The sequence below is a fragment of the Microchirus variegatus genome, assembly GCF_963457635.1.
Source record: "Microchirus variegatus genome assembly, chromosome: 17".
Taxonomy (NCBI): domain Eukaryota; kingdom Metazoa; phylum Chordata; class Actinopteri; order Pleuronectiformes; family Soleidae; genus Microchirus; species Microchirus variegatus.
The window spans coordinates 10474566-10500831 of record NC_139818.1 but is presented as its reverse complement, the minus strand read 5'-3'; the positions used below and the strand labels follow the sequence as shown (position 1 = coordinate 10500831).

Genomic DNA, 26266 nt, shown 5'->3' with positions numbered 1-26266 from the left:
AGACAAACACCATCCTCTGGCACTCTCATGAGGGTTGGCTGATACTATTAAATGCATTTATAACAAGCGACAGTTGATAGCTGCAAGCGGCACACAAATATGTGTAGGTTTTCACTTGACAAAAAAGACTAATGAGTTTAATACCGCAGCGTTAGAGCCACATATGATTCTTAAACGACCATAAACGGCAACAGGAAAACTGTGACATACTGCCATCTTCAGCAAAATGAAACATCTGGTCTTTTTCACAGCTCAGCCTGAGTGTGTGTGTGTTTCTGTTTGGACTTACAGTATGTGTGACTGCGACTGTATATGCTCTCATATGTGTCTACGGGGAGGTTAGGTCATGCCCGCTAATTAACACTTGGCCATATTTATCCCTAGAGGAGCCAATCTAATTCTGCCCTGTCCCACACCAACATGCCAGCCTGCTGACACTGCTGCTGACTGCCTGTCACACACAAGCACACGGACCCAAACATAGGCTTTTGTTTCCCTTAGTTCAGCTATTGAAGTGTAGTATCTACTTCCAAACAGGGGTGGGAACTTCAAGCAAAATGCATGAGAGCTAGTTAAAGTAATACATTGTGTTGAGCCAAAAGGATCAGCTAACAAGATGCATTCAAAGACACAGGTAAATGGTGTCACTATTGCAGGATCCACATCGTGTTGAGCTTGGAAGAGCAGCTATAAGATGCATTCAAGAAACCTCATCACTTCTGCAAACATACATGCAGTCCACTAATGCTACTGATGCTAGCTTTTCGTAATAGATGCATCACAAATTAGATAGTCATTGGAGTAGAATAATCACATAAATGTTTTAATATTCACAACATCCCTGCTTCTAAGCTGACAGACAACATCCATTTTAGCTTCTTTAACTCGATCTTTCTTTCATGCTCTGTCTCCTCATTCAAGGGTGGCTCCATGAGCTGGGCAAACGTCTGGAGACGCCCTACATCAACAGCACGGTGGGCGGCCCGACGGTGCGCAGCTCCTACATCGCTGCCCTCTACTTCACCCTCAGCAGTCTGACCAGTGTGGGCTTTGGCAACGTCTGTGCTAACACGGATGCTGAGAAGATCTTCTCCATCTGCACCATGCTCATTGGCGGTACGTCTGACATTGGAGTGCAATCTCCCTGTCGTGTCCTGGCAGAGCGGTCCCTCTGTTTGGCACACCAGAACTAGGAATTCAGCAGGAAGTGGGTTTGGATGGTCTGGCTGTTCATCAAGACGCAGCTTGTTGCCATCTTTATCTACCAATAAACAGACAATTGTAGCTGAGGTGGTGCGCACTGGTGTAACAACCCATAAATTGTTTGTTTAATTTATTTTTAAATTGAGACTGCTTGTTAGAACAGTGAGAAAACTCACTGTTTGGAGGAAGGTATTTGAGAGATAACATGTAACATTAAGGAGGCAGGTATGGAATACACTCTGCATCAGTATGTTTGTGTGAGTGTATTATGGCTTAAAAATATTGTTTGGGGGGTTTTATAACCCTACAAAAAGCCTTTATGTGCACTTACATCAAGGGCCTTGCTTTCTGGAGGCAGCCATGTTGAACTCCCATGTTTCCACTGCAGGTGTTTTGCGTTTTTAAGTGGAAGCTTACAACACACATACAAACAATATCATCCTTTCTGGTGTGTGAAGGCCACCTTGGTTCCCTGACACATTAAGGGAAGGGTAAGTGGAGGAGTCCTCCACTCACTCGTTTGTCTCACTATTAGATGACACTTATATTTACACACTGAGCCTTTCAATATGAGATCTTTTTTTGACCTGGTTATCCAAATACTGTTTATTATCACTTACTATCCTTCATACCTCCGTGTCTCATACAGCACTGATGCACGCCCTTGTCTTCGGTAACGTGACGGCGATCATCCAGCGTATGTACTCGCGCCGCTCTCTCTACCACACGCGCATGAAGGACCTGAAGGACTTCATCCGAGTGCATCGTCTGCCCCAGCAGCTCAAACAGCGCATGCTGGAGTACTTCCAGACAACATGGTCTGTCAACAATGGCATAGATGCTAACGAGGTAGGGGTCGCTTTCATTGTTGTTGTTGTCATGTAATACCTGTGTACACGGTGCTGTGAGGCTAAGTTTTGATCACAGGAGGGGTAAAAATACAACCACGTCGATCCATGACTATTTATGATCTCACACTACACATAGCTGCCTGTCAACATATCAACAGATGTCTTATTGTTTTTTAAATTCAAAAGAGGGCAACTGGTGGCAAAACATTCCATTCCCTAATTACCAATCAGTGTCCCACCTCATTACATTTGTCACACATTCCCAGCTCCTGCACGACTTCCCTGACGAGCTGCGTGCAGACATCGCCATGCATCTGAATAAGGACATTCTCCAGCTGCCTGTGTTTAAGGGGGCCAGTCGAGGCTGCCTGCGCTCACTCTCCCTACACATAAAAACCTCCTTCTGCGTCCCTGGGGAGTACCTGATCCGTCAGGGCGATGCGCTGCATGCCAGTTATTTTGTCTGCTCTGGGTCTCTGGAGGTCCTGAAAGACAACATGGTGCTGGCCATACTAGGTTTGTATTGCAGTCACGTGACTTTTGATTTTAGTGCCATGATCAAGGTAGTGATTTCCCATTCAGCTTTTCTGGCCCCTAATCCTGATTTGTATTGAGGAGTATTGAGTCCCAATCAGTATGCCTTTTTTTTTTATTATTGGTCACTGTCAGTAAAATAAAATATTCCTGACTGGAGTTTCTAGAGATAATAAAACAGAAAAAAGTGCAGACTCCTGCAGTCTGACCTAAATAAAGTTTGCAGCTGAACTACACGAAGGACCTGCCCACTTAAGTAGCGAAGAGTCAGCGGATTTGGAAAGCTCTGTAGCTGGCAATTTTTTAGAAAAGAAACTAATGTGATACCTAAATCAGGATGGGGACATCCCCAATTTAAGTTGTTCATGTAGCATAAAGTGGAGTGAACATTTCCTCTTGTTTTTCTTTTAGGAAAAGGGGACCTGATCGGCTCCGACTTGCCTAAAAAGGAGCAGGTGATCAAGACTAATGCTGATGTGAAGGCGTTGACCTACTGCGACCTGCAGTATATCAGTGTGCGAGGCCTCAGAGAGGTGCTGGAACTTTACCCTGAATACGCCAGCGTGTTCGCCTCGGACATCCACAACAACCTCACATATAACCTGCGAGAGGGCAGCCAGGACGAGGTATCAAATACACAAAATGTGCAAAAACTCAGTTGAATAGAGTATTTTCTTTTTTCCTTATGAAATCATATCCTAACTCACATTAATTGGCACTTAAATGCAATGGTCCTCATTCACCAACCACTATTAAAAGGGAAATCAGTCTGAAGACTAATCTATGTGGATACACATGGATCATTTATGTGATTATTCTGACTTTCTTCAAAGTGTTTGCAAATGAAAAGAATCTAAAATGATAACTGCCATGCTTGTTGAAAAATAATCAGTTATAATGTTTCCTTCAGTTTCACAGTAAATGATTTCATTAACCATAATATTTTCACGAAATAAGAATATATTGATTTGCCACCAGGGGGCTGCAGGAAAATGATCCCACTTAATTTACAACATTATTAAATAGCTTGGTGTCACTCGTGTTAATCGTGTCAGTAAAATGGACAATAAGTGACAGCAGTGGTCAAATTGCAAATCTCAAGGCTTCAATTACTGCAATTACTGTTTTAGACCGTACATTGCTATAAGCCGGCAGATTTTAGACCCTCACTATTGAGTAGCGCATACACCATAAAAAACATTTAATTGTCCCACCACTGCGTTCACCACATGGCTTCCCTGACACCACAGCACTGCAGGACGACATTACCCTCATCACCACCTGTTACCCCTCAGTGTTATTTAAGAGAAAGATGTAGCTGTGACTGCCGATGCTCTTTGCATCGCCAATCCTGCAGGAACAAAGTGCAACGAATTCAGCGGCTGCTTTACGTAGCATTTTGTTGAACGAAATAATGCGAAGTTATGTGTGACATTGAGCATTCACAGAAAGCCTTTCCCCATCGTCTGAAGATCAGTTTCTTTTTTCATTTGTCGAGTTTGTTTTGGTTTAGTTCGACAAATGAAGGACAGGACATCTGCGTCGGGCACGTTGATTACCGGAGGGAATACAGCTGTGTGAAAGTGGCTTTGACCAAATTAATGAGGGCTTCAAAAACAGAATGATTATGCCCCGACGACTGTTCGAGACATCACAGAGAAAATGTGCGTCCTTACAGAAACCATGACAGAAATCAAGTATTGTAGAAAAGTGGACTATTGTAAGTTCTCTGGTTGGTGTTTGATGCCGTATTTGTACATCATTTACTACAATTGTTGCCTTCAGCAATTAGGTTATGTGTGCATCCTTGTCTGTCTGTTGGTTTTTGTTGTAGTCTGTTTTGTTTTTGTCATGAAACATTATGTGGGGGTGGAGTATCAGCTAATTAAGCACCTGCTGAATTTCAGTGCTGATCTGAATAAGAGGTGGAGCCAGGATTTTTTAGATTGCTTTCTTGAACATTGCAGATATTTTTAAATTATGAATCAATGCTGATCTTGGTGCAGGTTTGTTTTTATTGTTTATCAACCTTTGTCTGTTTTTTGTTGCAGTAGATCTTATGATTTAATTTTGTTGGCTTAGCCTTAAGGCTTCATTTAATGTAAATGAACGTCAGGGCTTTGGCAGAGGTGTGGGCTCTGCTGACTTCTGTTCTAGTTACAGTCTTTAATTTAGATTGAAGCAGACTTCATTGGGACTTCTGATCACGAGCACCTGCTCTCTAACTCTGTTGCACCATCTGCTGAGGTTTTTTGTTTTTTTTTACACCACCAGCCCCTTGACAGGTTGAAGGATTTCCCAGCAACCTGATCTACTTTTTATGTGTGATTTTATGCAGTAGGTGTTGTAGGATTGGGGGTTTCTTTTGGACACAAGGGAACTTTTTTTTGAGTTTTAACTGTAGTGACACTGGCAAAGACACACAGCCCTATCACAGAGTAAACCATGGCATAGGGGACACCCAGATGGAAAATTATTCCTGGAAAGAGAATAGAATGAGAATATGACGCACACTGAAAACTTATAAGTGGAGACATAGGGTTGTTGTTATTTTGACAGTGTAGTATTGAAAAAAAATACTACTTCTGATAGTATTTTTTATTGAAAAAAATACTACTTCTGATGTACCCTTCAGAATTAGAAGACGTCACCTGCAATCAGCTGTCAATCCCGCTGGTGTCCACTCATACCATGATTGATTGGTTTTCCTTTAACTCGGAATATCATTTTCACAAATTACATGTTCTTATCAAGAAAACCTGAAACTAGTGATTGAGACCACTGACCTAAAAATGTTTACGGACGTTGTAAATGAAGCGAGTCATTTTCATTTTCACATAAACAAAGCAGTTTATTTTGCAATCGCCAGAGTCACCCCCAGGTGGCTATTCAATATATTCTTACTTCCTGGTTGGTATCACCGAGAAAAATTAATAATGATAAATAGATCCACTTTTTATGCATTTTTTCAAATAGTTGCTCATCAAAGGTAATGGTAGTAGTCCTTCATGGTTGAATTTTCAGCGTGTATCAGCTGTTTCCAAGTAAGCCAAACAAAGTTATTCCAGCTTCAAGGTCAGGTTGAATACATTTTTTTCAGGAGAAGGAGAGAATTTGTCGTCCTGGGCAGAGTGCGAAGGTCACTACTCCACTAGGGAGCCAGCGCTGAGTACGAATGTGTGGGACTATAATGACCATGTTGCCATAGGGAAAGTTAAATAGTCTGTGGCCATGGAGTGTGAGGAACAAGCCATTAGGTCAGGAGTGGTGTGGACACATGACAACAGCACTTTGTCAGAGTTGATAAAAGCAGCCACTGCTGAGTGCAAAAGTGGTTTATGTGAGGCAATCCAACTTAATTGGACACTCAATTTAGAGTCTCCAATTAGCCCAACTGCAGTTTGTCTTTGGACACACAAAAATGATGTTCTGTCTGACCAGGTTTGGGTCCCCGTGAGGACAACTTGTCCTGACACTGTCAGTGTTCATGCCAGAAAAGGTCCTAAAGAGGTCACAATAGCCTACCAGGTCTGCATGACTCTTTCTTTGATTCTCAGTATAGCAGTGTTTAGGGAGTAATTTGTTTTAAGTCAGGACAGACGGAGGCAACAGCAACACTGCGCAAGTGTTGAAGTGAACACAGAGTATGACTGAAAACACAAAGAGGCATCCACAAAAAGTTACAGCAGTGAATTCTTTATAAAAAAAAAAACAGGTCACTCAAGTTCATGGCATAAATGCTTCTTGTCCCCGTCCGCCCTTTTCGATGCCACTATATACACACAAACACTCCCTCAGTCAGGTCTGATAGTATTGCTAGACAGAGCCTGTTGTCAGATGAAGGACGTGAATAAAAATAATGTTTCATTGCTTCTGTTCATCAAAACCAAGCAGATGCAGAATAAGGACATCAACAATTTAAATTACTGCATGTGTGATCCCTATTAGCCACCAACAACTGTCTGATTGTGGTAACAACCTACAAGTTAAAGCAAAGAAACCACTCAATTGTTCTCCACTTTCTTTTGTTTGTCGGAGACATGGTTTGTGAGTCATGACATCATGTGTATTTTGTCCATGTCCATAGCTGAATGATTTTCTCTGTCACTGTGGTTGAAGTTTATTTAATCTCAGTCCAGACTCTCTATTCTCTCATATCCAAAAATATCCTGGATTAGAAAAATATGTGTCACAAAAATTGCCCACACTATCCTCAATCTGGTCTTGTGTGGGTGTGGGTGTGTGTTTTTCTTTTTAAATGAGAAATTCTATTTTTGGGTTGCTGAGGCCTTGCTGCATGTCTGCCCCGCTTTCTCTACTCCTTTCATGATTATCTGTCGTCTCAAATGAAGGGAAAAAAAATCTGACATATATTCTCATATAGTGGCAAGCTGTGCAAAAAACTCATCCAAGTCCTGGAAACCCACTTTAATATGTGGGACATTTTGGCATCGATGGCCCATTATTGTTGTTCAATTAACGTCATTTGGCACTAATAACCATCACTGCCTGTTAAATCATCCCACGTGGCTCCGGGGTTAATTTTGCTCATGAGGAGATCTCATGAAGTCTCTGCCTTGGATAGGTTGACAGATTTCTCACACAGCACCACAGTCTGAAGAGACATACAGATGTTTAAATGTTGCTTTCGCTCTCCTCTGTGACAATTTTTAAACTCAGTTGTTGTTTTGTTTGTTTGTTTGTTTTTTTTTTGCTTCAGTGAGGGATTAAATTTAATGTGTATCCTCAGTGAATTGGCTCCCTTGCATCATAGAGCATTACTGGCACTGTAGACCGGTGACAGACTGTGTCACATTGAGCCATGTTGTCAGAGGCACATTCTTCACACACGAGGGGAGGGCTTCACACGAGCACAGTATCATTTGCTGTGCAGCGGGTGATTATAATGAAGCGAGAGCAGTTTCTCCACACACCAGCAGAAACACAAACGTCTGCTGGAATCCCTTTATAATCAAGTGTGGGAATAGGATCAGTCGCGTGATTCAGCGACGGCAAAGCTGCCGTTACTGGACATGTTTTTATCTAAAAGCTCCCAAGAACGTGTAATAATTAGATGAAAAGGTTTTTTTTTTTTTCTTTCATTATTATTATTATTATTAGCCATCTATATTCTGCTTGGTGTATAAGCATACAAATCATGTTTAGGTTGTCTTGAATCTGCATATGTCATGGCAAAAGGTTAAAAATAGCTCCAGTGGAGGAAACAAAAACATTAAAGGTGCCATATGTAAGAATGTGGCCAAAAACGGTTACTACATTCAAATTCAAAAATACCGAGGTCTTTTAGGTTTCGTTTTCTGACATAACTGGCAACCCGTGGTGGCTCGGCAGCTGAGACTCTACTGACTGCAATGATTGGTAGACGGCGGTAGGTGGCGCCACATGCCAAAACATGATTTTAAAACATAAACATGATTTGCAGTCTGTAAAACATTTTTTTTAAATGCAAATATATTTTGGCTTTACTGTTGTTGGTGGTGAGTTCAGTTTGTTATATGAACATTATTCCTGAGTCTCTGTGACATATAAGGAAGATTTTATGGCCAGTTGCTTTAGATTTATTACATAATGCACCTTTAAATAACCAAAGTCCCAAAAAGTGCAAAACATCAATATTAAAATGCATATTATAATGAATGTCCTCATTTGAGCTTGTATATTAATCATGTTGCAACGTTTACATCACTAAGTACTTGATGTATTCATTACACGTATCTTTGCAGACATTGTTGTTCACGCATTGCTCTTTCCCAAAAAAAATGTGGAGCATTCCGTGTGCAAAGGTGTGTTGTGTAATTCCTGTTTCTTTCTTTTTGTCACTGCAGGGTCTCAACAGATTTTCAAGGTCACCCAGACTCTCACATGTGAGTTCAAGGCAGCCTTCTTCTCTTTGGGCTCCCTTTTTTCCCTTTGTTCATAAAACAGGCTTTCCTCGGCACACTATTAAATTGTAATTCAAAATTCGAGTATAGGGAGAAGTGTGTCTTTATCGTGCTTTTAACTTACTGGTTTTTAGTCTTTCAGGTAAAACCCTAAGTGTATCTGGGACATACTGAAATTGTGATGAACAATGTGGGAAGAGGGTTTGTGCAAGGACTTCCCCTACAGGTTGAAACTCATTTGGAACAGAAAGGGCACTTCATTCCCTGGAGTTAGCTCGCTAACTGGGTCAACAGCTCTCCTAATGGGAAACCTTATGAGCTACTTTTCTCTCTATGTACAAAACACATTTCCTTGTTTCCACCTGACTTATTTTTCTATGATCGTACTATATGCTCTTGTTTGGCTCTGTTATTTAATGTTATATTTAATATGAAACTACATAAAATAACAAATGCCGCTCTGGTTAGGGTATAATAGATTTGTAACAGGATTAAGAAAATAACATTAAATATCATCATTAAAATCTAAATAACACATTATGGGCTGTTTAGAGTGGAAACATGGGATTTGTGTCTCTTTGTCTTATTTGGTTCACATTCAAATAAAAAAATAAAATAAAATAATTTCTGTGGAGTGGGTTGGAAATATTTTAGCTAATGAAAGTACACTACTCAACAAATATACATAATAGAATATACACATAAGTAGAATATATAACATCAAATCATAAATAAATGTCATTAATGTCATTGTAGGTTGTTTTTTTTTTGTTTTTTTTAATCCTTGGGGTCAATCCTTTTAACAAATACAATTATTTGCATTAAATTGTGGATTATTATTTCAGTCCATTATGTTTGTTTTGTCACAGGAGTCCAAGCTCCCATTCATTGTGGAAACCAAGGGTGACGACTCGGACGACTCCTTCCATCTCTCTCCAGCCACGCGTTCCCGCCGCAACCTCCTGCTGCCGAACTTGAGCAGCCCTGTCCGCCGCACGTCCCTGGGCAACCTCCTGGGAGACGAGTTGCGGCAGTTCAACGCCTTACGGCGCTGCCGCTCCCCGAATCTCAGCCGTGGCTTCCTTGGGCAGAGCTTATCCCCTCTGCCAACAACGAAGCGTGAGCACAGCATCCCTGCGTCAGCCCCCACCCTGGCTTCAGCCCGGCCAGAGCTGGACAGTGAGCAAAAGCCTTCAAAGCTGCTTATACCAACTGTCACCTGCTACGGACCCCCAGACCTTAGTCCAAGGTATTGTTGAGTCTAACATTTATTTTTAGTTCCAAAACATAAGCAAAACTGTCAAAATGACATTCATTATTTTTAACTAAATCAGTACAATGACTGTGTTTAAATTGTTGTTTTAAAGTTCCTGTGTTTATGATATAGTGATCTAATGATGTGATGTGACTCGAGTACTCCCTCCACACTTTATAAATGTTATATCGACTAAGTCCTGTGGTGCTACTGGCTGCTGATTGTTTGCTTTTTACATGCACTCGGGTATAAATCACGTCCAGAGTCTTTCTTTGTGTCTAAAAATGAAACCAAAACCAAACTTAAACCGGAGCACATTAGAAAACTGTTTGCCCCTGTCAATCGGCAACACCCGAGTAAACTGACAGGTGACCTCAAATAACCCAGAGCCAGTGTCAGCCTCAGGCAAAATATAAGAAATGAAATACAACCCCCTAGTGGTTGGTGGAAAATCTCAGAAATAGAAATGAGACATGGCTCTGACAAACATGATGGGATAAGTTGCCAGCGTTCTATCAGGCCTGAACACACAAGATCAAATCAGGAGAATCCACAACCAATTTTATCAGCTTTTTATTCACATGGAACTGACATTTTTTGGGAGGGAAATTTGATTTTTGAAAAAATCTCAAATTCTGCTCTTGTATAGTACCACTATGCAAATCTTGGGAAAGGATGATGTCATAGCCCCACCTCGCAAGGTTTCTGTGCGTGCTCCACATCTGCTTCTTGACTTGTGGCGTATTTCAGTGGCAGTTGATACCACATAGAAGTCTAGTATATAAATTTGGTAATTTCTTAATCCTCTTTGGGAAATTTAACCCATCCGCTACCAGGAACCGTCCTAGAATTAGATGTGGGCAGCCACTGAACAGCGGAGAGCCACGGGTGTTGGGTACCTTGCTCAGGGGTACCCCAGCCTTTTTGAGCTGTTTGGGTTTCAAATTGGCAACCCTCCAGTTGCAAGCCCAGATCTGTTTCCACTTGGCCATGCACTGTAAACCTTTGAAGAGCAAAACAGAGATCACTCGTAAAGGGAAAGTTCTTCTGTTTCCATGTGGATAAGGCCTAAGTGATTATACTAATAAGCAAATCTCCCAATGAACTCTCCTCAATTACACATTGGAACTTTAACTGTTCTTTCTGTTTCTTTAGTTGGCTGGTTGCTTGATTTTTTTTAGCTGTAACTATGATTATATAGGATTATTCTTGTTCCTATGTATTCGTTTTTGCTGCTCTGGCCATCATCCTATAATTACCATTGATCACTGTTAGTTTCAAGAGCTGTGAGAATATGAAAATCCTGGGCCTGTTCAGATCTTGTTTTAACCTCCACCCTGAGCGATCTGATCAAAGTCTGACTGTTTAAACCGTCACAGACAGTATCAGAGTGAACTAATGTGTAAAGCACATCATTGGTCTTCATGTGTGAGCCTTAGAACGTCAGGCATGACCTGAATAAGCTGCCGTAGTAATGGACACCTAAAGTCATGTTTGAGAAACCTATATCATCTACTTAATGTAAATCTAAAATATTTGCATTGCAGATTTCAACAGATGTCACTGCATTCCATTACTAGAGCACCTTATCCTCCTGCCCCAACCAACTGTATTCATAATGTATCCCTTAGTCATCCAATAAGTTCTAGATATGGCTGTAAGTGCTCGCTCAGAGAGCTCAGGTGTTCAAACTCACATGGGCGTCTGCCAGCGGCAGCTCTCATGGCACATAGATGGGTCGTCTGCTGGCTCCATTGATAATTGAAAAAGCTCTACTGTAACATTAACTCAAGCTTCCCTCCTCGTCACCCCCCTCCTACCAGGGTTGTAGATGGTATCGAAGACAATGGGCACACGTTCCATTTCAACATGGAGCACAGCGGGCGTAAGGCCAGCACGGGAGGCAGCGTCCAAGGTAAGCCAAACCGCCACCAGCTGCGACGGTCACCTGGGTGCCAGGTGGCTGAAGGGTAAACTCAGGAGTTCAAACAGTGGACGCTGCAATGCTGCACAGCCTCCTCCTGTGGAAACATGAGAGCGAGGAGGCATGAAATGACAGCCAGGTGTCCAGAGAGTCAGAGAACATGTGAAAGGACAAGTAAGGTCAAAGCAGGGCCGTGATCATCTGACCTGAGCCCTTACTGATGATCACTATCATTATTATCAGAATATCAGGTTCTCTTTCCATCTCATTTGCTGTCGTGAGATGAGAGCTTTGGCAACAGATGCACAACAGCATTACCCTAACCCTAAATAGAGGGTAATAATATAATTTATTATTATTGTTACCTTTATAGGTAGGTAGGTAGGTAGGTAGGTAGGTAGGTAGGTAGGTAGGTAGGTAGGTAGGTAGGTAGGTAGGTAGGTAGGTAGGTAGGTAGGTAGGTAGGTAGGTAGGTATAGATAGATTGATAAATTGCTAGAATAGGTAGATAGCTAAGTAGATTGTTAGGTAGGTAGATGTTACTCATATACATCCATGTACTGTACAAACATAAAAGTACGTCGACATCCTCTGGAGTTACACCGGAAAAACTTGCTTCATATTAATTCTTTCCGATTTGTCGTGTGATTGTCATCACTCAGCTGCTTTTTTTTTTTCTTCCTCTACCTCTCTTTTTTCCAGACTCCACGCAGCCAAATGCCACTCTGTTAATAGAGACAGAGGAGGTCAGGCAGAGTATCAGTCAGCTCAACCAGAAGGTAAAGTACAACCTCTTGAATTAAAATTGATGAGAGTCCAAAGTGAATCTAGTGGTTGAGGGAAATCCTCCCAGACCCAAATCAACTTTGTATTCCACTCTGTATCTCTCATCATCATCATCTGTCGTTTGGTGAGACTGAATATGATGCACTTCATATTCAGCATACATTCATTCCTGCACGCTAGTTTAGCAATGACTTATACGTTCACAAATTAGTTTAAAAAAAACAAAAAAAAAACAAGCTCATGAGCATTTTTCAGTAAGTAGGTTTCTGTCATGTCTCTCAGTCTTTTCCTCACACTCTTAATCTTCATATAACGAGAGTGAAAGCAGGTGCAAATAGAGCATCCAGATGGGCCGAGGTAGGTGCTGTCTGAAGTTGATACTAATTAATCAGTAGAGCATCACTGCAATGCAGAGGCCCTGCCAGGAGTGCTGACTCAACACTTTGAAGAAAACAGAAATTCTGATGACAGACCAGCGCTACTTATGGCCCGGTTATGGGCCCCTTATCCCCTATTGTATCACTCACTCGTTCCCACTTTACTGTCGTCTTTCTTCCCTATTTGCGTCGCTTACGTCAGCGTGTGTCCCACTGGATTTCACTACTGCCCATAGGAAACCTTCTTAAAGCCATATGTAGCACAATACTTTGTTTGGCTCTCTTTTAAGAGGTCATCAGAAAACAATGTGGACATGACCTTCAAGGACATGTGCTTACTGGCAGTAATTGAATGTATTTCCCATAAGTATGTTTGTTTAAATGTATAGAAATAAAAACTAGAACAAGTTCTATAAATACCCAGGGTGTTGCTTTAAGGCAGCCGCTATCTTGTGCCACCATGTTTCTACAGCAGCTCAACCTGATGATTTGACCATGGGCTGACACAATCAGTTCACAAATGACTTGAGGCAACCTATCTGAAATGCTCCACTCACATTAACACATCTTTTCTTGTGATTATTATCCAACTCTTTAAGACTCCTTTTGCTTTTTTGGCATTGATTTGCAGTGGAGACAAGTTGTTACCACTACAGACAGCCAATAGGAATGAGCCTTCCTCTGTGAACTGCCCTGTGATTGGTCAGTTTCTCGCATCAATGGTCAGCTTTTCTCATGGCTGTTAACCATAAGAAGTGCAGAAGTCTAGTCTCACTCGCAGGTCACTTGATTTACAATTTTGCTGCCAGGGCAAAGTAGAATTAAAGGTATCCTGCTTACTCCAGTTTTAAAGATATGATATTTAACATTTCATTCCATTGCATTACATTGTTTTAGTTTGGTCGTTTTTAATGATGTCACCCGCTTTATTAATTTCTACTATAACCTCCGCAGGGAGTGAGGATGGCCATGTTTTCTACTACTCTTTGCTGTTTTCTTTCTTCGTTCTGCCACCGATGCTCTCTCCATTCAGTGCAGACACGCAGACAACATTTCCAACGTCATCAAACTTTGATTGAGAGATCCCTAGCAGCAGAACTAACATACACAATATGGAAAAACACATGTATCCACACCTGTTATTAAATTGATATTAAAATGAAATGCAGGCGTTTCATTCAGGCCCCTTGGGTTAGGCCTCTTATCTCCAGTGAATGACAATCTTAACAATTCAGCATACCAAGACATTTTTCAAGACAAATTTGTGACAACAGTTTGAGGCAAACCCTTTTCTATTCCAACACGAGTGTGCCCCAGTGCACAAATCAATGACTATGAAGACATGATTTTATGAGTTTGGTGTGGAATTACTTGACTACCCGCACAGAGCTCAACCTCATTGATCAACTTTGGGATGAACTGGAACAGAGATTCTAAGCCCGAACTTCTCGTCCAACATCAGTGCCTGACCTCAAAAATCCTCTACAGAAAGAATGGACACTAATTCCCATAGATCTTCCAAGAACTGTAGTAGCTGTTACAGCTGTAAAAGGGCGACTCCATATTAACGTACTGTATATGTATTTGAATATGTCATTACAGTCCCTGTTAGTGTAATGGTGTTTGAATACTTTGGCTATATAGTGTACTTTTGATTTAAATGAGTGATTTGAAATCATCACATTTGCTGAAAGAATCTGCAAAGTAGACATGACTGCTCTGTGTGTTCTTTCTACACAGATGGGCACCTTAAACCAGGAAGTATCTGAGCTCACCAAGGGCCTACACCACATGATGCATCTCCTTCAGACTTATATGTCCGTGCAGCACTACAGTGCTCCCCTCCCCTCATACCCAAACAGTGTCCACATGGTGGCAGGCCCTCTAACAGACCCCAACACTGGTGTGTCATGCAATCTAGCATCAACCTACCACCTCCACAATGATCCTGGCAGCCATGAAGGCCACAGCCACCAAAGTGTCCCACCCTCCGGCCACTGGAGCTGCAGTGGAGCTGCTGAAACCCAAACAGAGACTCACCGTCAACCTCAATCTTCTCGTCTACCCCTCTCTATAAACTCTGCACCCAAGTTAGACTCAGGTCATGCCTCTGAGAGCACGACCCCACATTTGTGGACCACTTCATCTCTTCTCAGCGTCAGCTCAGGCTTCCAGGGTGGAAGTCCAGGCCTTCTACCTGACGCTGAGCACAAAGACTCTGGCAACAGACCTCTCGGTACTCACCCGCCTACCATCAGCCTGTCCCAGCCCACTTTGTGCCTGCAGCCTCCCAGTGATAGTAATGAACATTCTAGTCATTTGTCCAGTTCCCCTGTGGGTGCGTCTACACACAGCCTGCTGGTCCCATCACCAAGCTCTAACCCTCATCACAGCCTGCCTTCAGAGTCCCATCTCAGCTTATCACAAACCTCGCATGAGGATCTTTGCGTACTGATGTCCACGCCATCTTCTCTCAATCTGCTCCAAGACACCTCCATCCTTCAAATGGAGTACTCTTACCCTTCTATCCACCCTGTCTCTGCCTCTCTGCCCACACTACCCAGCCACCCTCTTGGACCCTCACTGGATTTGGGGTCACCACAAACAGATGAGCCCCCTATCCCTCTGCATGACCAAACTTCTATCAAGCATACGAGTTTGGAGTGCCTACTGGGGAACGGGGGCTCTACGGAGAGCAGGGACAGTGAAAGTGTGTCATCACGTCGGTCCAGCGTTGGCATCCAGACGCAGAGCACAGAACAATCGTGGTGTCTGGACCTCACAGATTAAACTGTGTTTCAGGGGCAGACTCACTGCAACTGGAAACAAGAAGCCGCGGATGTTTCAATGCAAATGCATACAGTGTTTATAAAGACGGAGATCGTCAGTGCGTGTCGTATTTCCCTCTTTTAATTCCTGGGCTCTGATATTTGTCAAACTCAACGATATTTACATAATTTCTATGCAAAAGCATGTCATTTTTGTGCATTATCTTGGCTTTTCTGAAGTGTGTCTTTAAAGTAAAAAACTCTAGAAAATGTTTTTTGTTTTTTTTCTGATGACCTCAGAGTCATTTGCAGTTGATAATACCTGTTACCTTCTTGCATGGTAAAGTTGTTTATTCTTTTCCTAAGGAAAATGTTTCCAAAAACAATGTGCAAACATCTTCAGTCCACGAGAAGCTGTCGATTGTGCACACAGATACTGTATTTATAAGGCAAATAGGTCCAAGCGCTTGGATGATTTAATTTTTAAAAAATAAATAAATAAATAAATAAATAGAAAAGGTCACATGCTTCACCCTGCATATGGAGTCGAGTATGTGCATCACAGCATAGACTGTTTATTGTTTCAAATTGTGTCTTTCCTCAGTTTATCAGCTTTGTATTTGCAAATTCATAAATATGTTTTTTGAAAATCTGATGTCCAAACCAAACAAAGCTGCTGCACATAGTAAAGTGTGTCAATCAGAATTTCCTGAAATACACTCATTCTTTTGCAAATATACCACGTTTTTCCCCATCACTGTTTGAAAGAGGTTTATTTGCTTTTCAGTGAAAAATACCTTAAGACTGATTTTCTTTCTTTTAAGAGGATTTACAGTTCTCTAGAGACAACACCGTCTCTACTAAATGAAACATAAATAAATATGCACATATAGTGGGTCCAATTATATATTTAAGACTGTTAAAAATAAAATAGATGAACTCATGATACTCGTAAAATATTCAGAGTATCTCAGGAATTACTCTGATTCTGACTGCTTGATTGGTTGATTGATTAATTCTGATATTTTGAATAGTATTCTCCTTGGCTGACAAAATAAAAGTATACATACAATCTCTGACTCTGTCCTTTGCTGTCCTTTAAGTGTCACAATGTCTACATTTCATCCTAAGAAGGAAACGTGACACAGACACGCTGGTTAATGTGTTTGATGATGACATGAAATCAAGTTGTTGATAGTATCCATTCATAAATGTCAAATAAATAAAATGAGAGGCACGTGTGGTGGTACAAAGTCTTTTCATGCAAAAATCTGGTTGGAAATCGCTTTTAAGTTTCAGCTGAAATGTGTGAATCTGTTCGTGTTTACTGTGATTTTACAGAAAATCAGAGGGTGTAATCGTAACCTAGTGGGAAAAGCAAAATACATTTTCATAATACTGGTTTTACTGTCAGTCACTTTTCTATTTAAGCTGATAGAAAGTTGACATCTGTCATGACAACTGTGACAAATAACGCTGCATAATGATTTGCCAAAATGTCACCGCTTATCAATATTTTGTGTGCATTTGGACTTTTATTTTCAGGGAATCTGAATAGTAATACACCATGAAACACAAGACAAACATGAGTGAGTCATGTTTGCCTTTGGTCTTGTGGTGTGCTTTTGGGGTCATTTTCGTCAGCAGTTTGTTTGCTGTGAACCAGAAACTGAAGTAAAGTCTGTGTATTGATTTTTTTTGTTGGCTATCAACAACGTTTAACTTGTACCTGCCAGGGAACTATTGATTTTAACTTGGAGGTAATGGGGAAATATTGTGCAGTTTGTGTTAGTGAAATTGCTTTAAGGACATATTGTACTGTTCTGTGAATGTGCTGAACACCTGTGGTGGTTTCCACTCAAATGTGTGCTAACATTTAGCAAGCTTGCTATCCAGCTATCTATCTTCAGTACAATCTTTGAGTTATCTGTTCCCTTTCTATTAAAAATTATACATAGCTATCAGATTTTTTTTCAGCTTCACTGAAAAAATGGGGTCGTACCTATGTTCCCTGGGTCCTATGTTCCCTGGGGCCTGTGTTCCCCGATCGGGGAGCATCGGACCCGGGTCAGATGTTCCCTGTTTTTTCCCAAAAAGGGTCTTATGTTCCCCACTTTGTGGAAGCCTGGGTGTGGAGCTCCAGGGTAAAGGGTTAGGGTTAGGGTAAGGGTAAGGGTAGTAAGGGGTAGGGTCCTATGTTCCCCGGGTCCTTTAGGGTGAAAGTGGGGGGTCACATACAAAGCGGAACATAGGACCCGGGGAACCTAGATACGGTCCCGAAAAAATGGTCGACTTTGTAGAGTTTTGTTTCTGAAGTGGACCGTGCGGCTTCAAACTTAACCTTTTCTTGCTTGAAGATGTTTTTTGCGCGTGATCTGTTGTCATTGTGATAAAATCAAAGTGTTGCATATTTCACTTGTGCGACTGAGGCTGTGGTGGTTCCCAAACATTGTGGAATGTTTTCTTCCCCAAGTTAATGATACATGGATTTGCAATCAATGATGTAACAAAATCAGATAAATACAGGCATCCTGCAGAGTGGGAATAAACATTTGAGGCATCAGAAGATTGAGACTGAGAGATAATCAGGTAACATAATGTATGTTTGTGTGCTTGTTTCTAATGTGTGGGTAACGAGCGCAATCCTGATCATTGTGTGATGTTGTCATACTTTCTTCGTATAGGCTGCTTTTGAGAGACAGAAAATGAAGACTGTGATTATTGCCCTTTTGCTTGTGTTGATTATCAGCCACAGTGAGTAAACACACAAACCTGTGTTCATATACCCAACTTTTTTTTTTTTTTTTTTTCTTTCAAATGCTTTTTTTCTTCTAAGAATTAACAGGCAAATAATTACTGGCACTCAAGTTCACATTTTGTCTTCCATCTCCAGGTGAAGCTTTAAAGTGCTACTGTGCAGGCACTCATGCTTGTCCAGGCGGTCAGCACACCTGCACCGGTATAGATGATGTTTGTGCCAGCGTACAATATACAATTAACAGTAAGTGTAGGCCTAAAATAAATGCATGTCATATATGGACCAAATCAATGTCATAACTTTGATTGAAAACATGAACACGTTGTCTGAGGATTCATTCTGTCTTCTTCCGTTGTAGCCTCAGGTGCCAACTTCTTCAAGAGTTGCCATCAAAAAACCTTTTGCCAATTTTATACCAACTCGCCGTTATCAACTGGTACCTGCTGCGACACTGATCTGTGCAACGTTTAAATGGACGCCACGCAACAAATCTTCCAATGTATGAAGAATCCACTGCCATGTAGAGTGTACAAATAAACTTTGTTTTTGTTTAATTCACTATTTGTCACTTTTCCATTCTCCAGTTTTTGTTCGGGGAGATTCGGTAACTTGAAACATAAAGAGTTATATGACTGGTGAACTGGGTCCTCAGGAGTTGTTTTTTTTCTCTATCATATTGCTCCACCTTGTGGTGAAAAAGATGCTAAAATTCAAGTATTAAAAAAAAAAAAAAATCACACACCCAACCTCTCTTTAAATACTTTGTTTCTAATCTGGGATTTCTTTGCAAAAATACGAAAGGGTAATGTATGTAAAATATCAGTATAATATCAAATAAAAGTTTAAACACTGAAAGAACTTTGTACACAAATACAACTATATACAGTAACCACTAGGCTGTTTCATTTTTATAAACACTAGTTAAATTTCACATTTCAGCAATAGGCAAAGGTTGAAAGAGTGTCTATCACATGATAAGAGACAAGAATGTGACAATAAAGCTCTGTAATTACTTTATGCGCGTTAAATATCCACTGATAAAGTGAAAAAAACGCTTTTTTCCACTACACAGTCTAGGCACAGCTCCACTCTACACAGTTTGCTATGGTTTTCCATTACTATAGCACCTCCTCAACATGGGCGGAGTCATCATAGCATGGCTGCATGAAACTGCCGTGACATCATTTGACGTCTCGCTCATGCCTCTTCCAGTCACGACACTCAGGAATAGTATTGGCTTTCGAGCAGGCACCAAAAAAAGTACCAGGTAGTACTATCGCTAATGGAAAAGCAAGAAAAACGTGCCGAGTTGCGTCATTGCTGAGTCGTGCCGTGCCAGGACTGTGCAGTGGAAAAGCGCCATAAGCTTCCAGCATGTCTGTCTTCAGCTTTCGTCTCCAAATTAATCCGTTTATATTTTATTTCCACGACAGTTTTTTTAGTCTCCTCTGGTGGAGACATTGTTGACAGCGCAGCAGAAGCCTTTAGGCTCTGTATCTTTCGGCATTTCACTGCACTGTCGTAAAAGTGAAGCCAGTATTTCGATTTGATTTAATGTGTCATAGTCACATCACTTTTTATGCCTTCATACAACACATTTTTGACACAAACCACCTCATTGTCTAACACCTAATCCTCCACATGAGTGTCACGGGGGGCTGAAGAGGTCGGATAACACCCTGGATAGGTCGCCAGTCCATTGCAGGGCAAACTTAGCGGGGCAAACGGAAGATTAACTTAATAGGGGAAGCCAAACAAGGCCACTCCACACAGATGAGGCCATCAGTTGAACCCGCATCTAAACATATATCACAAACACTGTCTTCAATCACTCATTAAAAGTGTAAACGAGTTGTAATTTTGAAGACGAATTCACTGGGGCAGCCTCGGACAGGTGGGTTCCACAGGGAGAGGGCAGATATGGAGCGTGCGGGAAATGGAACAGGTGGCTGTGTCGAGAATATTCCCAGTGTTTCTCGTAACTATTTTCATGAGAGAACAACATGTGTTTAGACACTCACACGTCTGCAAATGTCAAGGACGTGAAGAGTCTCGTGCTCGCTGTATTGGCTTCGTATTATTCGTTAATGCACAAGCTTGAAAAAACATTTCGATTTCCAACACAGAATATACAGATGTGTAATTATATGATTTACTGTGGGCTGTATTGTATGCATGAAAACACTGGTCTCACAGGGTTATCGATACTGTATGACTGGGTTGTTTTTTTTTTTCAGATATCCTCAGTTCACCCCACTAGCTGGTATCAGCAGTGACAAACACCTGTTTTTTGATAATCCATGTTATCAATGGCGAGTCAGGTATCCAGAGTTAATGACGGATGGAATTTTATCGTCGATTGGGCAACAAAACCAGATAAATACAGAAATTCTTCAAAGTGGCAACAAGCATTCCAGTCATCAGAACTCACGGAGGACAATAAACCAGGTAATATGTGTTTGAGAGTATTTCTGCATCTATACCTCAGTTGGTCTTCATTACTCAAGCTCGTGTGAACAATAGACATTCACTACTTCTGGTCATTAAGGGTAAGTTCGTAGAGAGCAGGTATTTTTTAACTGAGGCCGACTTCTGGTACAGCGATACAAATATTCCACAATATGGCTGCATCCATGTGCTTCTCTTTATATTTCTATATTATGTTTTTAATATTTTTAACTTGAGGTGATGATGTCATACTTTCTTCGTACACAGACTGGTGTTGAGTGACAGTTTAAAGACATGAAGACTGTGATTGTCGTGATTTTGGCAGTGCTGGTCATCAGCCACAGTGAGTAAACCTGCAAATCCAAGAGTTTTTTGTTTAAGAGGGTGAACTAGACATGTCCACCAAACCATTTGTGAAAATAACGTATCATATATAAGTTTTCTTCCATCTCCAGGTGAAGCTTTAAGGTGTCACTGTGGAGGCAAGAGTCCATGTCCAACCTCTCCGGAAACCTGCTTTGGTTCAAACCAAGTTTGTATGAACTTTGTGTTCTCTCAGCCCGGTAAGTATTGGCTTCTCAATGGCAGCGTTGTTCATCTAGTAAAGAAATAGAATGCATTTCATGACACAAATCGGTCATTACTTTGCCTGAACACTTGAACAAGTTGTCTAAGGAACCATGCTGTCATTTTTTTTTTCCCATGTTGTCACAGGTCTTGGCTACCTCCAGAGTTGCTATGATGCATTTTATTGTAGTAACCTGATGAGTTCTGGGGTAGGATTTGGTGTATGCTGCAGCACTGACCTGTGCAACGGATAAATGAACATCATGCAGAACATCTGCCGGTGAATGAATAATCCACTGCCATTGTTCTAATAAAGATGATTTATTGTAAACCATACACCATGGAATGCTTTAAGGAAATAAGAAAACAGGTTTTCTGCAAGTCTTTCTTCCCACAGTTCAAAGACAAGCAGATAAGGTTCATAGGTTAATTGGAGTCTGAACAAAACTGACACAATACGACTAAACAAGAGACTTAAAACGTTACAGTTGCAATGATTTTCGGAGAAGGTGTAGTCACTGACAGCCTTTATGTGTCATGTTATTACACAAGGTTTACAATCACCAGTTTTATTTAAAGGTGCATTATGTAATAAATCTAAAGCAACTGGCCATAAAATCCTCCTAATATGTCACAGAGACTCAGGAATAATGTTCATATAACAAACTGAACTCACCAACAACAACAGTACAGCCAAAATATTTGCATGAAAAAAAATATTTTGCAGACTGCAAATCATGTTTATGTTTTGAAATCATGTTTTGGCATGTGGCGCCACCTACCAATCATTGCAGTCAGTAGAGTCTCAGCTGCCGAGCAACCACGGGTTGCCAGTTACGTCAGAAAACGAAACCTAAAAGACCTCGGTATTTTGAATTTGAATGTAGTAACTGTTTTTGGCCACATTTTTACATATGGCACCTTTAAACAGTCGTGTGTCATTAAATTTCAGATTTACAACACAGAATATGCACAAGAACATCTATAGATTAACTTTGTACAGTGTTCTGTACATCAGTTAGTCATTAGTGTGAGAGGGTTATAGACATTTCATATAGGTATTTCCCCACTTCCACTCAGCTGATAGCTGCAGTGAGACACCTTTTTTTCAATCTTTATAAAAAATCTCGGTGAACAAATGTGATTGAGATGAGTTTCACAATGGTGTGTTTCCCTGAGTTAATGAAACATGGGATTTGCATCAATTGTGCAACAAAAAAACAGATAAATAAGGGAATCCTGCAAAGTGGCAGCAAACATTTGAGGCATCACAACTCAAGAGAGATAATCAATCAGGTGAGATATGTTTGATTTCTTTTCTGACTGTGGATAATGAATAAACCTCTAACGTGTTTTAAACACTGCAGAGTTTGATGTTGTCTTACTTTCTTCATACATAGACTGGTGTTAAGAGACGTGACTTGACAACATGAAGACTGTGACCGTGGCCCTTTTGGTCGTGCTGGTCGTCAGCCACAGTGATTAAAGAAGGCAGCTGTGATGTGTTTACAGAACCAACCTTTTGATTTAGTTACAAATGCTTGTTTTTCTTCTTCTTGCAATTATGAGTCAAATAATAATCTTTTGTTGCAGTGAAAATTGAGTACTGTGTTCTATGTGTCTTCCATCTCCAGGTGAAGCTTTAAGGTGTTACTGTGGAGGCAGTGCTCGTTGTGCATTCTCTCAGCATAACTGCTATGGTTTAAGCCAAGTTTGTGCCAGGATTACTTATAAAAGCTCTGGTAGGTATAAGCCTCTTTATGAAAGGAGTTTTCATCTCGAACATAATGAAATAAAGATAAACAAAGTAAGAAAATCAGAGTCATAGTTTTGACCGAAAACTTTAACAACTTCCATTCTGCCTTTTCCACAGTTCGAGGCTACTTCAAGAGTTGCTATAATGCAAGAGAGTGTGCAAAGCTGATTAACTCTGGGGTAGCATCTGGTAAATGCTGCAGCACTGGCCTGTGCAACTGATCAATGAACGTCATGCAACGACATCTGCCAATGAATGAATAATCCACTGCTAATGTCCGAATAAAGATGATTCATTTCACACATTTGTCCATTTTCACTTTCTATATTTCACATTTTCTCCAAACCTACATTGACTTGTGAGAATGACAACACAGAATGCTTTAAGGACAGATTGATTTTGAAAAAGATTACATGATTTCTCCATCATTCAGTGTTAAAAAAGCTGACATGTATGTTGGAGGGAGAAAAACAGACTGCAAACATGTCTGTCATGTGCTGTAAATGTCAACTTGAAGCCAAAGATACTAATTTCCACAGTTTCAACATAATACATAACCAAATAACTAAATAACTAACTGCACTTGAACAGGGAATATTCTCAATGATAATGCTGATGACATCAAAAACTGTTCTAATCTCTATGTTCGCAGTTTCAACATAGTGTATTAAAGGCCAATATGTACATAACAATTCCATTTAAGCCCATTTGAATGTCAGTGTGTAGCTCTCGTCACGACACAGACACGGTTTTTGTTCTTACTGGCATTTATTTGTCTTCTCCACCATTCATGCCGTATGACTTTTGCATTGCATTTAAGCTCTTATTCCAGTATGCCGTGAGAACTGTTAATACAAATATACAAATATCAGCTCACAACGAATATTATACATGAAGTAAATAAAACATTCATTTCGCGATGTGTAAACATAAACAAATACATCATCAACACAAAAAAAAATACCTCGTTAGCCGCTAGTCATGAAGAGAGGTTCTTGACGTGCTCATTAGGTCATGCTTATTAGTCCGGCATCGCAGTGCAGCATCGATAAGTCTGCCGTAGCGGTACACAGGTAATAAACTTTGGTTCCGGGCCAAACACACGGGCAAAACAGCACCAATAGAAACAAACTTATAAAGCATATTAATAAATTAACCCGTGTTTTAACGTTTACATGAATTTACTGATTCAACATTTTTATCTAAACTATTCAACTACATGAAATTATGAATTATTATTTTAACACATTACAACAGCACTTACACAGTGTTTTCTTTCACTTATACCTCATCTGTTCCTGAGGAGTAACTTGAGACAAACATTGTGTCTCCTCTTAGTTTATCAAAAGCCAATCACCAGCCGCGTCAGGCGAGTCAGAGACTGAGTCATCAGTACTGAGTCACACGACTGAGGACTCAGCTAATGTCATTATTTCTGGGACATTGAAAAGAGACTAAATTGCAAGTTTAAAAAAAAAATAGAAAAGATTTGGATTTGGCAGCAAAAATGAGTCAATGCAAGTTGGACAGTGTGTGTGTGTGCATGTGCATGTGTGATCTTCTTGTTTGTTTCTGTGTATATGAAAAACTGATCTCTGACCATATGTTTGAAGCATGGAACTGGAGGGAGCACAAGGAGAGACCAACCGCGGGCTACACTCTTGTCTTACATTGTGTCCGTGAAGGAGAGCAGCAGAGTACGTCAGTACATTAGTGTGAGAGGGTTATTGACATTGTATATGACTTGTGTATTTCCCCACTTCCATTCAGAGGAATTTGGATGTGGCTGCATGCAGAGAACACTGAGGTTAGATGGGTCCAAATAGAACAATATGAGATTGAAGTCTATGCCTTTAAAGGATTTTCCATTCATAGGTTCTACAAAATGTTTAGCCTCACTCACTAACAATTCAATACTACTGAACACATTTGCTGCTTAGCAAGAATCTCACTCACTTCTCGACACATATTTTCTTAGAAGGGCACCTGTGGGGTAATCCCCACAAAGGGGTGAATGGACAGAGAAAACCAAACGGTTGCTGCCTTATACATTAATGATACATTTGCTAATTTCCAACAACTAAATGAAAAGTTCAACCTTCCCAAAAAAATATGTCCAAAACGAAACTCCGCTTGAAACACACCTATGTCACAAGTTACACACAGATAAACACAGATAAAGGCTTGTGTAATGTTTTTTGTTTTGATGTTCCTCTGTTGTTTAGAATCAAAGGTCATCATCCTTGTACGGTGTGTCTGTAAGGTTACACATTTGTCTATGTTCCTTTTGTAAAATACAGCTTTCAATGTAACAAACTGTAGGTGCTTGCTGTACACCATAAACATTTTGTAAGAACTTTTGTTAATAAAAACTTAAAAAACAACACGAAACAAAAAACATGTTTGATGTTGTCTTACTTTCTTCATACATAGACTGGCGTTATGCATGTGGCCCTTTTTGTCGTGCTGGTCGTCAGCCACAGAGAGTAAACCTTCAAATCGAGTTTGTTTCAGAGAGTGAACTAGATTTGTTCAAAGAAAAGCAGATGAACCTTCATAGGTTCATTTGAGTTTGAACAAAACTGAAGCAATACGACTAAACAAGAGACTTAAAACATTAGTTACAATGATTTTCAGAGAAGGTGTAGTCACTGACAGCCTTTATGTATCATGTTATTACACAAGGTTTACAATCACCAGCTTTATTTACACAATAGAGTGTCATTCATTTCAGATTTACAACACAGAATATGCACAAGAACATCTATAGGTGTGTTATTAACTTTGTACGGTGTTCTGTACATCAGTACATTAGTGTGAGAGGGTTATAGACATTGTATATGACTTGTGTATTTCCCCACTTCCACTCAGCTGATAGCAGCAGTGAGACACTTGTTTTTTAATCTTACCTAAATAAAAAAAATCTGGGTGATCAAAGGTGAGTCAGTTGTGAAATGGTGTGTTTCCCTGAGTTAATGAAACATGGGCTTTGCATCAATTGTGCAACAAAAATCAGATAAATAAGGGAATCCTGCAAAGTGGCAGCAAACATTTGAGGCACCACAACTCAAGAGAGATAATCAACCAGGTGAGATATGTTTGATTTATTTTCTGACTGTGTGGATAATGAAAGCAA

General features: G+C 40.5%; 1 protein-coding gene across 1 annotated transcript in view; it reads left to right on the top strand.

The window, feature by feature from the left end:
* The window catches only part of LOC310938950 (voltage-gated delayed rectifier potassium channel KCNH4-like), a gene marked incomplete at both ends in the record, with an annotated part of 51574 nt that extends 35951 nt beyond the window's left edge, over nt 1-15623 (top strand). The window contains 9 exons of the mRNA XM_083903604.1: nt 922-1116; nt 1853-2052; nt 2321-2570; nt 3000-3214; nt 8435-8473; nt 9361-9740; nt 11570-11661; nt 12373-12449; nt 14574-15623. Of these exons, the coding sequence (XP_083759730.1) occupies nt 922-1116; nt 1853-2052; nt 2321-2570; nt 3000-3214; nt 8435-8473; nt 9361-9740; nt 11570-11661; nt 12373-12449; nt 14574-15623 (2498 nt within the window). The remainder of the gene's footprint in view (nt 1-921; nt 1117-1852; nt 2053-2320; nt 2571-2999; nt 3215-8434; nt 8474-9360; nt 9741-11569; nt 11662-12372; nt 12450-14573) is intronic.
* Nucleotides 15624-26266: the final 10643 nt, after the last annotated feature.